Source organism: Ammospiza nelsoni, chromosome 5, assembly GCF_027579445.1.
Source record: "Ammospiza nelsoni isolate bAmmNel1 chromosome 5, bAmmNel1.pri, whole genome shotgun sequence".
Classification (NCBI taxonomy): domain Eukaryota; kingdom Metazoa; phylum Chordata; class Aves; order Passeriformes; family Passerellidae; genus Ammospiza; species Ammospiza nelsoni.
The window spans coordinates 71,638,342-71,652,866 of NC_080637.1; the positions used below are offsets into that span (position 1 = coordinate 71,638,342).

The 14,525-nt window shown below is 44.9% G+C and overlaps 1 protein-coding gene across 4 annotated transcripts in view; it reads right to left on the minus strand.

The window, feature by feature from the left end:
* The window catches only part of LMO3 (LIM domain only 3), a 58,868-nt gene extending 46,696 nt beyond the window's left edge, over positions 1-12,172 (minus strand). Inside the window, exons 1-3 of one of the 4 annotated variants that reach the window (XM_059472337.1) lie at positions 12,015-12,172; positions 11,732-11,797; positions 4,077-4,290 (exon numbers count right to left, since the gene is read on the minus strand). In XM_059472337.1, coding sequence (XP_059328320.1) covers positions 4,077-4,282 — 206 coding nt within the window. In that variant the 5' untranslated portion in view covers positions 4,283-4,290; positions 11,732-11,797; positions 12,015-12,172. Of the gene's footprint in view, positions 1-4,076; positions 4,291-10,638; positions 10,829-11,731 lie in introns of those variants that run through there. The other 3 variants (XM_059472336.1, XM_059472338.1, XM_059472335.1) reach the window with 3 other exon arrangements.
* Between the last annotated feature and the right edge of the window lie 2,353 nt (positions 12,173-14,525).

A 14,525-nucleotide genomic window follows, 5' to 3' on the forward strand; every position in this document is an offset into this window, starting at 1 on the left:
TAGTGTCACGGAGCTGGAGTTAAAACCAGAAACGGCAAAGATAATTTAGCTGCATGAATGCCTGCTCTTCAGTAAAATGCTGCCAAAATTAAATAGGAATGAAACAGCACTTTGTAGTCATTGGTCGCTCAGCGGGGTTTGCGTAGTTAAAAACCTAAGTGAAAAGGGTGATTGACCTACATTGCAACTAGCTTAGCACAGCTGTACTTTCATATTTCTGCTGCATCTGAGGAAGCTCATTATTTAATACAACTGTGTTGCATGTAATTGTCGGTCTTTTATTTCACACTTCCAGGGGCCAGGTATTAATCTCAAGCATGCAGCGGGCGTTACCGTGCATCTGGAAACATCCACGGCTGCCCATTTGCAGGCAAGGCTGAGAGAGAGGATTGCACACTGAAATTAGGAGGCTGCCCAGGGGTAGGAGAACCCCACAGAAATCAAATGAGCAGATGGAACAGAAAGCAAATCCCTTGGCACCCCAAAGGCAAACGCTCTGCTGTTTCCCTATTGTTTTGAGCAGAAGCAGCCCAGAACGTGCAACCAAAGCACATTTCACACAACTCGTACCTGAGGTTTAAATAAGTAATAACATTCCAGTTAACAACCAGTTTGACATGTTAACAGCCCAAGGGCTGTTAACATAATGACTGGTCATTAATGGCAGTAATGACAGATTTCAAAGGGAATATTGTGCTTGCAAATGGACACGCTGCCAGTCAGAAGAGAGGACAGAGCAGGATAGGCTGATGCATTAAGATGTCACCGTACAGCTCTGGAGGAAAAGAAGGGGAGGAAAAAAAAAAGTTCTTGCATATTTCACTTCGTATAAATGGACTTGAAATATTGGCGTAAACCTAAGTTCCTCAAATTAAGTCTTCACTTCCTAACCCAGGAGTGTACAAGCAGAAGACAGAAGCCTGCAGGGGAATTATCCTCTGCATATCATTTTCGGGGAGTGTGTTATTGCTAACGCCGAGCCCTCTCTTTGCCCAAGTCAGTTCCCATCCTCGTTAACAGAGAGGAGCTCGCTCCTGCCACGGCCACCCGGCACCTGGGGAACCGCTGGAGTGCCGAGCAGGAATGGCATCCCAGGGCAGAGCCTCTCACACCCACAGCATCCTTCAAGCTCCTTCCTTCATTAGACATTCCTTCCGTTCCCTCAATCCCTCCCGATCCGGAGGAAAAGGGTTTAATGTAGTATAATTAACTAATTTTACCAAAGGAGACAGCTAAAGCAAAGCAAGTTTTGGAGCTCTGAAGATGCAGAGTATTTATAAGGAGCTCAAAGTGGGGACCTCAGGGCTCAGCTGCAGCACGAGAGCGTACATCAGGGCTGAGGGAGGGTGCAGCTTTTTTGGCAGGCATCTCTAAATGAAAGATACTGGAAGTATTTTTGCAAACAGGCAAAGACACAATCACACCATTTACGAACTTAAACATGAATGCTGAAGCACCCAAACTGGCTGCATGATTGCTTGTAGCATCTGTAGAATGCCTGTCTTATTGAAAGGCATAATGAACACTGAGAGACAAGTTAATAAGCAATTTTACTCTTTATAGTATCGTTCAAGCCACATATCCTCTAGAGGGCACCACATAAATTAATAGGAAGCCAGAACAGTTTTATACGCAGCGCAGGCTCCCTTTATGGTTAAAAAGACAAAAAAAACCCAAGAAGATAGTTTGAAACCATAATCGAAGTCTAATGTGATCATTAGTACAATGCAATTTGTTCCTTAAATTCATATCAAGTGGGTTGCTAAATATGAAAGCTTATTTGACTACAAAGCTAGAGAAAATTTAACTAGTCCGAACATTAGCACTAAAAAGATCACTTTTATAGGTTCACTGCATAACTAAGTAGATAAGATGCAATGAGGCAAATGACTATCTGCAATTACCTTAAGTGCATCAGTTTGAAGTTTAGTGTAAATACCAAGTTTAAATCTATGCACTCACAAGTATCACCAAAAAGAAAAAATCACAACGAAATAGCTTCATTAAGATTCAACAAATCCAGAGACAAAAATCAGAAACATCTTAAAACCAGTTATAGGATTTCTCCTGTATGCTGGTTTCACATGCAAAAGTAAAAGGTGTTATGTATGAAGAAATAAATGAAACACCAGTTTGAATGTGATCATGACAAACAAACAACAACAACAAAAAAATCTCCTTTCTCTGAATCACTTAGTATGAGTTGTAACAATCTGTTAGCAAAATATTTACTCCTGTTAAACCCTCCAAGACCAGAGAGCAAGAGTGTGTGTGAATGCATCTGTGCTGGGGAAATGCTTTGCTCATATCTTTGCTACCACATCATTTCTGGTTTTGATTTTAAACATTTGATTTCAAAATATTAGATCTGCTGCACTAGCACTAGGGAGATTCAGTAAGCTCAAAGTCTCCAGTAAATTTGGAACTCAGATGAAACAGCCATGGCAGTTCTGTCACTCCTGCAGGCATTTTTTGTACAAAGATTATTAAAATTGATTTTAAAAATCGGGATGTTATTTCCCTGTACCAAAACCTTTTTCAAACCCTCTCTACACACACTCACCTAAAGACCACAAATGACCTAAGCTCGTGTACGACAATTCCCTTCTGTTCCACCAGCTTTTCAAAGTGAGGTTTTGTTACCTACTGCTTTGGCAGCTTTAACACATCGGGTTTAAGATGCAGCCTCTACGCTGAGTTCCCAGCCCTCTATCTTGGGTTCAGTTCAGAGCTTTAATAGGCAGCAGAATACTTTTACCATTAAGTCTAAGCCCATCTGAAGAACCTGATCTGCCTTTCGGTCCCAGCTCAACAAATGCACAGTGGATTTTTGAAGGTTTTTGTTCCACCCTTTTTTTCTAGAAGTGGTTACATGGAGAGCCAGAGTACTGACAGTTGTCAGTGCTTTAGTCCTGATCCCTCTTCCTACCTACTCATGGTGTATAACTTGGGAACTGATCAGTGTGTGGGAACCTCCTATTTGGAGCCTGTAGTTAAGCAGAACTTGGAAGTTAACACATTCTAAAAGAATTTTAATTTTCCCCCAATGTATTAACGACTTCGATGTCTCTTTAAAAGGAAAAGGCTTCACTGAAGGGGCAGGGGAAATATTCCCAGAAGTTCACCTTAGCCTGGAGCAGCTGGTCTCATGAGACCCCCTCCAGAGGGAATGGAGGAGAGGTGTTACTGTAGGGAATAGGTGCTCGGAATCATCCCAGAGGAGTCTTTTCTCTCTATTGACTATTGAGAGCCCAGGGACACTAAACCTCCCAGTTAAACTCCATTCCTGCAAAGCAACCCTATTGACACACGATGTGTAGATAAACTACCCTGGTGCTGCTCATCCATACTTTGCTACAAGTTATTCCTCAAATACTTTTGAGAATGTAGGTCCACAAGCAAACAAGAAGAGAGAAAAGCAGGTGCTGATTTGCTACCCCTAATAGGTGGCCAAGGTTAGCCAGCATCCCACCTGGCCTGCCAGCTGAAAGCAGGAGCAGTGTGGCTTGGAGTTTACGGCTATTAAAAATGGGGAATTCAGTTATGGCTATTAAAAATGGGGAATTCAGTTGGCTATCCTGGCCCAGCTTCCAACAGCTGAGTGCCAGCCTTCCTAAAGCTTGGGTGCCACAAACGAAATCCCTTGGCAAACTAAGAGGACAAAAGAGAAGACGGGTGAAGCGTTCCCCACCTGCAGGGCTCCAGCCCTGCCCTGAAGCTGGTGAAAACCACAGGGCTGGTTTCAGGCTGTGACACATGGCCACCACCATGCTGCCAGGAGGAAGAGTGGGAGCAGGAGAGCATCACCTCTCCAGCAGCACGGTGCTGTGGGGAGCAGGGGGGAATTACTCTCCTCTACACCAGCATCAGCACCATAAATCTGGCAGCCACCTCCACAACCTACCCGTGTGCGCTTTTTGACTCAGATTTTAATTCAATCTCCACATTTCAGTATTTGCTTCCTCATCTCCTCCAATAGTCAGCCTTGCAGCCCTGCCTGTGTGAGAGCAGCTCTGTAGGAAAGGCCGAGCAGGTTTTCCCAGCTTGCCAGCGAACGGAAGAAGGCCGTGACCTACCTCAGATAGTCTCTGCGACAAAGGATAAGGTTGGCTTTGGTGTACAAGGTAGAGCCCACCTCCCCTAGGCGACAGTCACAGCAGGCACATTTCAGGCAGTCCTCATGCCAATATTTGTCCAGGGCCTTTAGAAGATATCGGTCTTTAATCTTACGGTTGCAGCCAGCACAACCTTTCGGCTTGGTGTCTGGCTGGACTGAGAGCATTTGTATACCTGAAATACAGTAAGACAAGAGAAGACTGAAAATAGATATTCTCTCAAGTGCAAATAAACTCTTGCCCTTCTCTTCCTCCACCTCGCTGCTCCCCCCGCCGCCACCCCACATCCAGTTCATTTAAAAGTCAATGGTGTAGGTAGGATAAAATAACCTAGTCAGACCACAGCGAGCTGAAAACAAGGCTAAGATAAATTTGAGAGCAGAAACTTCCACTGCTCTATGTTCCACAGCTTCTCTTTAACACCTCATTTACCTGGTCACTTTGCTGAAAAGAAATAAGATTAAAAAAAACATAACACGAAATGTTAAAACAGTCCCGTTGAAAAGTCGCCCGATTTCAGCCACAGTATCCAATATTTAGCAATGCAAAATTTAAATAAACAGCACATCTCCAATACTTGTCAACTCAAAATTTAAATAAACAGGATGTCTATATGGAAAACATACTTAAATCCACATATTTGCACTTATTTGCATTATCTTTATAAAATATAAAAGAAGTTCAGCTTTTAAAGAAGAAAAGATTGGAGCTTTTAGAGACACGGCTCAAGAGTTTCCGAGAGATTTGACATAGAAATTTTGATGCTGTTTTTTAATATTTTAGTTCTTTTTAGACATAATAATGAAGTGATGAGATTTCCAAAGACTGCAGTAGTAGCAACGCCAGTCACAACCTGCACTGGAAGGACCTCCTGAAAAATCTGACTGAAAATAATCTGCACAAGGTCAGAGAGGTTCTAGTTTGTCAGGAAAAACAAAATAAAAATGCTGCCCCGCTTTCCAATCCCAGTTTTAGCCAACAGCTACTTCGGGACAAGCAGTACAGTGGTGTCCATTAAGTACATATACACCTTTTGATGTAATAGCTGAGAGCATTTAAAAAACCATTCAAACTCCTGAAACACTGTTTAATGGACAGAACCAGCGAAAAGGGGAACACAGCTGAGTGATGTTACTCAGAGCGACACAGCCAGCTTCCAGGGATCCATTCAAAAATCAATTGCCCTCAGCTTTACAGTAAATGGGGAGAGGTCACAGCCCCAAAGTGCTCACAGGCTGGTCTCTCTGCTTAGCTGCATGAACTGCCACCCCAGTGCACTCCGACTAATTCTCTCACTGTTACCTCTTAGGATAAGCAAAATTACTGCCCTGTGGATATTTTGGTGGACATCAAACAGGGACAGGAGAGAAGAGAAGACCCGACACGCTGTTCAGTAGGGGTTACCTCACTGTTTTAAAGGCAGTGATGTAACTTCCAAAAAAGATGCTACTCACTAGAAGGTGTCTGAATAGTGCAACGAAAATTTGTCAAGACTGGGGAAGGAATGCTGCTGTCAACAAGCAAATCCTACTCCAGTGTTAGGGGTTTGGAACCCTATTGTTACCATCCAGAGATCGAAAAAGGTCAAATAGAGTCTCACAGCAAAGAGGAGCAGATTCAAGAGCCCCTCACCATAAAGGCTTTAATACCTGGAGTTAAGAAAGCTTGGCAGTGTCAGCTTCTATCAGCAGACCCTGGCTGGTGCTGTAACACACCACCACAGACAGGCAGGCTCAGAGAGTTGAACACAGACAAGTTGGGTATTGTTTGGTTTGTATTTGCTTTTTTGTCATCCCTCGTAAGAAAAACAGGAAAACCAGTGTAACCCTTGAAGCAATGGCAGAGCATGCCATTAAGGATGTTAGGGCTGCAAAGACAACGGGCTGAGGCATCCCAGGGAACTCCACACAGCTGTGTGTAGAACACATGGAATTCACAGGGAATTCACAGGGACCGCATGGCCAGTTAAGGGACTTGCCCAAGCTGAGCTCCCGAGTCCCACCTGCAAAGTTGATTGCTGAATTAGAAATAATAATTCCTATTGCAACAGCCGCCTCACTCCTCTCTTTGCTGTGCAGCCTGTCACACACCTTGGGGTGATGCATTTATCTGCTCAGGGGTGTGCAGGGAGTTCTGCTAGCAGACACCCCAAAGCACCCAGCAGTGCTGCTGCACAACATCTAAATCTCATGACAGCAGTGTAAGGTCTCTATTTTTCCGTCAACCAGTATAAAAATTGTCAGTGCTGTCCCTCCCATCACTCCCCAGTTGATGCTCATAGCTCCTCACCACGTAGAGATTCCCAAGATCTGTATCTCATTCCCAAGGGGGAGGATGAGATCCAGTGACCTGCGCTGGGCTCCACAGTCTGGGGCAGATCTGGGAATGAGCACACACATTTCCTCTTGAGAAAGCACCATGAGACAAAGGCTGAGCCTTTACAGCATCTTCAACTGACAGCTGACTCCCCTGAACCCAGAGTACATCCATGAAACAGCAAAGTAACATTGCTACAAATAAGTGACTCAAAGCAGTGAAAATATCAGAGATTTTTGGTAAGGAACCTATACCATCCTGCTGGAACTCAAATAACATCACTTGGTTGAAAAGCCTTAATCTGTAATGTTGCTTATCATAGTAGAGTGTAAATATCCACCAGGTGCCAACAACAGGCTTATCCCCAGATCCTCTCTCTGGCCATGTAGAGGACAAATGCATAAAATCAGCCACAATTTGTACAAACTTCTTGTAACTCAGTTTAAAAAAATAAAATAAAGTTTAGAAACATGAAGGGCTTCTAGGACTTTAATCTTTAGCTCGAGGGAAACCAGAATAAACTAGGAGCTAACACAGTTAAAGGCTTTAACGAAAAAAATCTTAATGTAAAATTTCATCGCCTGATAAGGAAGCGGGTTAGAGAGTGGAGGCTGACAGTCCCTGATCCAGGCTGATCTACTGTCCTGAGCTGTCTGAAGGGAACAAGATGCCTCAGAAACACAGCCAAACAAGTGAATGTCTGAGCAGATTGCAGTAATCAAGCCTGATAATTCCCGAGGTATATGCTGCAAACATGAGGTTATTGTATTACAAATAAAACTGCAGCTTGCACATAGCCTGCACAGCTTTGGAGACACTCACTACATGAGGAAAGTAGGCAGAGCCCTGTCATTCACACTGGTTAGCCCAAAACCCTCTTGTAGGGACAACTGCAAAGGGCAAACACCCCATGGAAGGAGAATTTGCAACCCTGCACGTCTGTTTTCCTGAGGCAGGGAGAGAAGGAGGTGCTGACACCCCACTGGCAGCATCTTCAGATTAGGGATTCTATCTGCAGCAGCTTTTGGAGGGAAGGAATGCTTTCCTCCTCTGATCGATCTGATATCACTTAACATGCAATGAAGCTGGTTCTATTTTATTATTTCAATTTCCCCAAACTACTGCTTCAATTTAAGAAAAGAAAGGAGTGCTTTTTTGGTAGTGTAGAAAGGTTCTAAACAAAGTCAAGAAGTGTTTGACATATCTCCAAATTTGAAAATGTCCTTTTCTTCACATGCCCTGTTTAAATCCCTTCATTTTGACAACAGAACATTTTATTGCTTTTCCCCCCCTGTATTTCCACGAGCCACTATAATGCAGATCACCCCACAGAGCATCTCTCTCCCCTTTAACATTCCCATAAGGTCTCTGATGCAGTTGCACTTTTCAGATACATGCTTGTGTATTTTTAGCTCTCCCTTAATTTGGCAATAAGAATACCTTGCAGCTCACTGTCAGCCAGCTTTTCACAGGCTGCAGTTTAAGCACTCATTTATTCCCTAGGACATGGGAAGGGCCTTTTCAGAGGCTGACAGCACCCACAAACCCATCCAAACTGCTCATTGCTGAAATACCAGGTGGCAGAGCACAGCACTGCTGCTTGGCTGCCTTCCTCTCCCCCTCCCCCAGGAAAGCAGAGCTTATGGAGCACTTTCAAAACATCATACAATTCCCTAAGTGCTACACCCAGGCTGCGAATAAAAAAAAGAAAGAAAAATCAAACCCAGCTTTCCCTTCAGTTCTGCAGAGTTCTACCCATGCTCTGCATCACAGAGCAGATCTGTTCTCAGAACTGAGGAATTTCAGTGCCTAGTCTGTCACTGTCAAACAAACCCTTTTTATTTCACCCCAATATGCTTTCAAGGGCTTCCTCTATCCTTGCCTCTGCTCCCTCCCTTCCTCCACCCCCAGTCCCCAGGATACTGCACATAAACTGCAGAGCTGAGGCAGGAATAAGACTTCTTCATCACCCTTTAGGATTTTTGAAGGGAGAACTTGAAAACCAGACTTGCAGGTTTTCAGATTTCTCTCATTCTCCCCAAATAAGTTCAATGCGACTGACTCCCTCCCTGTTTATTGTTATTATGGTGTGATGAAACACTGTCAACTGATTTGTGACTATGATTTCAGGATAAAGAGGAATGGTTGCTGGAAAAAAGCTAAATTAGGCTCCCGGGGAAGGCAGAGAAGCAAAAATCCATCTCACTCAAATCATCTCCCTTCTCAAAAATCAAGGGGAATGAGGGTTTGATGTAATGAACTATATTGTGTTAGTGATTTAGAAGCATCTGTAAGCGAGATTAGTCCCTGATGGTGCTGAGCATGGCATGAGACACTCAACTCAGTTCTTGTTTGTGGTACAGGCAGTCCTTGGGAGGACGAGTTGTGTTATGCACTGGATCTCTTACAACTTTTAAAGACCACTCTTCCCCCCTTTTTCAGAAGCATGCACAGAGTTCTACCAAAAACAGTAGCACAAACAGCACAAAAGGGCAAACTTGTCTCTATTTAGGAAAAAAAAAACCCTGAAAAATCAGTTCAGAGCAAATTAAGCATTGGGTGCATCAGTCTGTAAAAGCAAACTGACAGACAACATGCAGTGAACAGGAGAGTTAGGGGTCCAGGAAAAGATAAAAAGAATACTTTTCTAGTGCTTTCCCACTTTGTAGCTTCATCCTAAAAGCATTCAGAGCTCCAGTAATTCAGGGCAACACACACAGACTCAGAAGGAAAAAAAAAGTTGAGGTTTCAGAAGCTAAGAAACATTTCAGAACTCATATGTAGCGCATCAGGAGTCGTAACTAGTTTTAGATTGGCATGTAAATTGTTCTGTGGAAAATTCTTATTGCCTCCGAGACCCTGCTATTCTGAGTTATTTGACAGTTTAAGGGAAATCATAATTAAAAAAAGAGACATAAATAATAGCCTGTGCAGTGTGGTGCACAGAAATAAGTGGAACCATTTCATTTAAACTCTGGTGAGCTTTTAATTGCCTGGATTGCATTGTGAAGCAGCCTAACGGTTGATTGCCTCCATTATGCTCTCTTGTTCTGTGCCATTCATCCGCACAGGCTCAGCTTCTGTAGTTAACACAACAAAGTAACCGCAACTCCATAACACTCGGGGTTTTTTTAAAAATAAAAGTAAGGATTTCAGCACGCTGAATATAGCCTCTCCTGTATACTTTTGAGTTAATTTTCCATGGTATATAACTAGACTTCACCTCCTGCCCCTCCTTCTACAGAGGAATCTGGGTTTTTTTCTTATTTTTTTTTTCTTTCTAAATAAAAGATATGGGTTGGGAAGGAGGGGATAAAAAAAAAAAGGAAAAGAGAAGAGGCTAGGCAAAAAATAAAAATGGGAATGCAGTCCCACAGCTGGGAGCAGTGATACAGATTAAAAGAATTTGGCCAACATGGCTAGTCGATTGCCAAGAGACACCAAACAAAAGATTTCTCTTCTTCTTTCCCCTTCTCTTTTTTGAAAGCTAGATTGGGCCTAAAAGCTTGTTTCTCTCTGTTCACTGGCCCAGAGCATCCCTGCAGGCTGTAGCCCCCTAAGGGACAGCACGGCAAATAGATGTACCCAGATCTCAGGGACTGGAGCTGCTGAGCTACGTTCCTACCCCTGGCGTGTCCCCCCCATGTCTCTCCCCCAGACCCCCCCTCCTTTTTTAGAGCAGTGGTGCTGGGAACCAATTTGATTCCCTTTTTCTCCAATGCAGCTGCAAGGCTCAGAGATACTGACATTTTTCCACTCTTATCAGTTTAATTACAGTTACCATGGCAGCAAAGTGCTAGTGCTTGGCAAAGGCCAACAAGAGATTTGCAAGACTGAGTTCAATTTTGATGCAGCTCACATGCAAAATAAAAAAAAAAATAAAATAAATAAGAAACATATACTCCACAACAAAGAATCCCTTTTCGGAGTTAGACGCTCAAGCCTTTTATGCCAATTCCTTCCCGAGCATCACAAGCACGGGGAGAGGGAGGTGTGGGGGCCGGCACGTCGCGATGTTTGTTGCACCGGGCGAAAGGAATCGCTTTAAAGAGCGGTCCTACAGGGCTGTCCTATGGGGAAGCGGTGTTTGGGCTCTGCTGGCAGCACACGCCGGCAGCGCGGTGAGGATGGAGGAAGAGGAAGGAGAGGAAGGAGGAGCCCCCCCGCCTCCCCCCGGAGCGCACAGCGCCGGCCGCCGCCGCCTTACCAAAACTTTTCTCCTTTTTCTGCATGAGTTGATTTACGGGCGCCTGGAGAGCTCCTTCTCATTGAAGCACCAAATCCCGGCAAAAGTAGCGAGCGCTTCCTCGGCTCGGGTCAAGTGAGCGGGAGCGCGGCGCGCCGCAGCGGGGGCGGGGGGCGGCGGGGCCGGGGATGAAGATGAGGATGAGGACGGGGATGGACGGGGGGACGGCACACCCCGAGCGGCGGCGGCGAGCGACAAAGCCACATGCTGCCCTAACTCTGCCGTAAGCCTATAATCCCAGCGGTCTCTTAGCTTTGTTGTAACAAATGGGTTTGATTAAACTGTCACATGCGGCGTTAGCATACCGTGTCGCGCTCGCCGGGGAGGGAGAAGCGGGGGGAGAAGAGGGAAAAAAAAAAAAACCAAAAAAAAAACACCCAAAAATAAGGAAAATAATTTAAAAAATAAAAAATAGGAGAAAAGAGGAATGCGGGCAGACAGAAGTAGCGCTGCTGCCCTTCCCTCTGGAAGAGGAAGGGAGGACGCGGGAGCCCCGAGCCTGCAGCCCGAGCGCGTCCCTGCCGCCCCCCGGGCTCCCCGCCCCGCTCTGCCCAAAGGGTTAACCCTGCACCGAACCAGCTGCAAATTAAACTGCTGTACGGGGAGGCTTGTGGATTAAAGCCGGGCAGTGGGAAATTAACCGACTCCCTTGGTAATTGAGAGCGTGTTTCGAGAAGCTCTGGAAGAAGCAAGAATAATAATAACAATAATAACGGGGAGGGGGGTAGTGGCGGGGCTGCAATTCATTGTTAACTTTGACTGCTATTTCTCGAGACGTGCAGTCGGAGGGGGTTTCGCTCAGCATCCTCCGCTTGCATGTATTTCTTGTCTCATCATAAAAATAATGAAGCCTCACATGATTTAAACAAAACAGTCTCAGCAGAGCTGCAGCTCGAGTGAAAGTTGCAGTGCAGAGATATGTGTGTGTGTGTATTGCAGCCCCGGCTTATGACTCAGAGAGGGAGAGAGAGAGAGAGAAGGAGAGAGAGAGAGAGTGATGCAGGCACACATACACAAATGACCCAAAGCTTATGTACACAGTTGCCTCACTTACCTTCTCAATTAAGCGATACAGGGGAGGCAGTTCAATAAGCACAGTGGCTGCTTTGTAGCTCTTCTCCTTGGAAAAGGTCAAAAAGAAGCATTGTTTGGGGAAAAAAATAAAGAGGGGGTGGGAGAGATGGGGAGGGAGATCGCTATTCTTTAAGTTTAAAATAATGAGGTCCTCAAGGATCCGCCAAGTAATTGTGTTGACCGCATCCGAGCTACAGGTGTCCTCCTTTTAGTATCTTGCAGTCCAAGGCTGTCTGTCTCCGTCCTGGCTGAAGACAACTTACCTAAAGCAACGTGTGAGGAGCCGAGTTGAATGAAGTCAGGGCTTTATCAGCTGCAAAATGCAATCCCTTACCAGCCAGACATAATACAGCAAAAGAAAAGGTCACTCAGTTATTACTGAGCCAGCAGAGCCCAGGCAGCTCTTGTGGAAGACCACAGAGAAGCAGCTCCCTTCCGATTTAAGGCTATTTACCTCTCTCCCCCTCCACCCACCCACCCACCCTTCCTCTCCCCCCTCCCAACTCCCCCTTTCTCTCTCTCCCTCTCGCTTTCTCTCTCGTTCTGCAGCTCGCTCAAGTACAGCCGCCCTCGGAAAGTGCAAAGCAGCCAGGAGACAGATTGGGCTTTGTTGGTAATTTCCCATGGTGAAAATTTACAAGCCTGCAAGTGCAGTCAGCAAAACCACATGCATATGCTAGACACAAACACCAGGGACACACACGCACATGCACACACACAAGTGACCTCTGCCGAAGCGGCTCGGGATCACCTTCCCAGAGAGTGCTCCAGCAGCACACCCGGGCAGCCAGGGGGGCCCCAAACCCCCCACCCACCACCACTCCTCCCAAAATACTTGGCTCCAACAAAACCAGAAGTTGCCCACGCAAAAAAAGAGGGGAAAAAAAAAAAAAAAGCAAGATACATATCTCTCTATTAATGAGTAATGAGAAAAATCCCTGAAGGTGAAAACTCTGCCTCTCTCTCGTGTGCTAGGTTTGAGCTGCTCAGTGGAAACTCCGCTGTGAAAGTTTCCTGCTCCCCGCACGGTCCCTGGCTGTGCCACCCCCGGGTCCCACCTGCCACATGCCACCCCCCGACTGCACTTTTGGAGCTGAACGCTGAAGGAAGCCAAGCCATTCCCCCCTACAGCATCCTCGTCCCGGGAGCTGAAGGCAGATCCTTATCCTCTACCTAGTGTTGGAGGGCAGGAAAAATAATAGATATGGGGGTTGTTAGAGGTGCTGAGCACCCCGACCACAAGACAGACAGACAGACACACGAGAGGTAGAGCACACTTTGATACCCAGTCATGCTCACAGATGACTGTTTCTTCGTGTTTTGTAATAAAGATGTTGAGCCTAGCCTACTGTAAATAAAGTTAAAAAAATCCAAAGCATCTTCCTCTAAGAGCCATCTGCAGTTGGAGAAAGACCAGATTAAGAATTTGTGAATACAGTTTTCAGACTTCAAAGTGAATATCTGTTGTCTGCTATTAGAAGCACCACGCTAGATTTCCACAAAGCTTTGAAAGATGTCAGCTTACAATATACCCTAAATTTGAATGACACTCATATTATAGAAGTCTTTCAAGACCCAAGAAAGATTTAAAAGCATTGAAGTGCCCTGCCATCTACACCCCTCCCTCGTATAATCCAGCAGCTCTAATAAAAATCAAAGCAACCTCAGAAATGTATATGTTTAGGACAGGTTCCCCCACCTCCCCCCCCCACACTGTAAGCTCCTCTCTTTTTTTTTAAATACATATAAATATACATATATAAAGGTTCCTGTAACAAGCATACTGTGCAATGAACAATTCCTGAACCTCTTTGCCCCCTCTCCCTCTAAGTAGCAACAAAACTCAGCCACGACCAACCTGAGCAAGAACCCGAAAAGCACAACCAGAGGCAGCAGACTAACAGAGCCCCTTTCTGCTGATTTGATCTGCACACAGAGAAAAGCCAAACTTAACAGAAACCTGCTCCTCTCCTGCACGCACCCATAGGCTCAGGAGAGCCTGGCTTGCCTCTGTTTATAGACTACCTCTGCCACAGCCACTCTGGAAATACAGCAGCGTGAGTGTGCGTGTGCCTCTCTCCACCAATGCACTTGGAGAAGGAGAAGAAAAGAGGGAGGGAGAAGTTATGTGTGGGGAAAGGGAGAAATAAAATCAAAACAAATGGTACAGCTAATGAGGACAATTAAATTAATTATGTTCAAGGAGATGAGATTTTTTTTCCCTCCAACTGTATGATCTGTTACCCCTCGCTGGCAACTGCTGCTCTGTAATTCATGGCAACTGATTAGTGCATCTATGCAAATCTTTGTTTAAATCATTCAACTAATTAAATGATGGGATTATTCCTCTGCCTACGGTGACATCATTCGCAGTAATTAGTACTCTATTTGGACTGTGGCAATAAGATACCCGATGTCAACACCAACCTGCAAAGACATTAACCACTTTGTCACTTTGTGTGTGTGTATGTGTGTGCATGTGCGGGGAAGAGAAAGGAACAAACACCCAGATCTAATTGCATCTTCCACCCCTCTTTACACTCCCCCCGCCAATCAAGGATTCTTAAAAAAAAAAAAAAAGCCCAACAAAAAAAAACCTACAAAAAAACAACTTACTGAATAATATGCCAAACCACATGTGTAAAGGAATAAAATGGAATAGTTAACATTCAGCTCCATGCCATTCATTTCCCCCTAAAATGTAATGATAATTAGATGGGTCATAAAATGCTCTTCTTTTCATTATGACTGATGAAATGCATTAAAGCTGACAG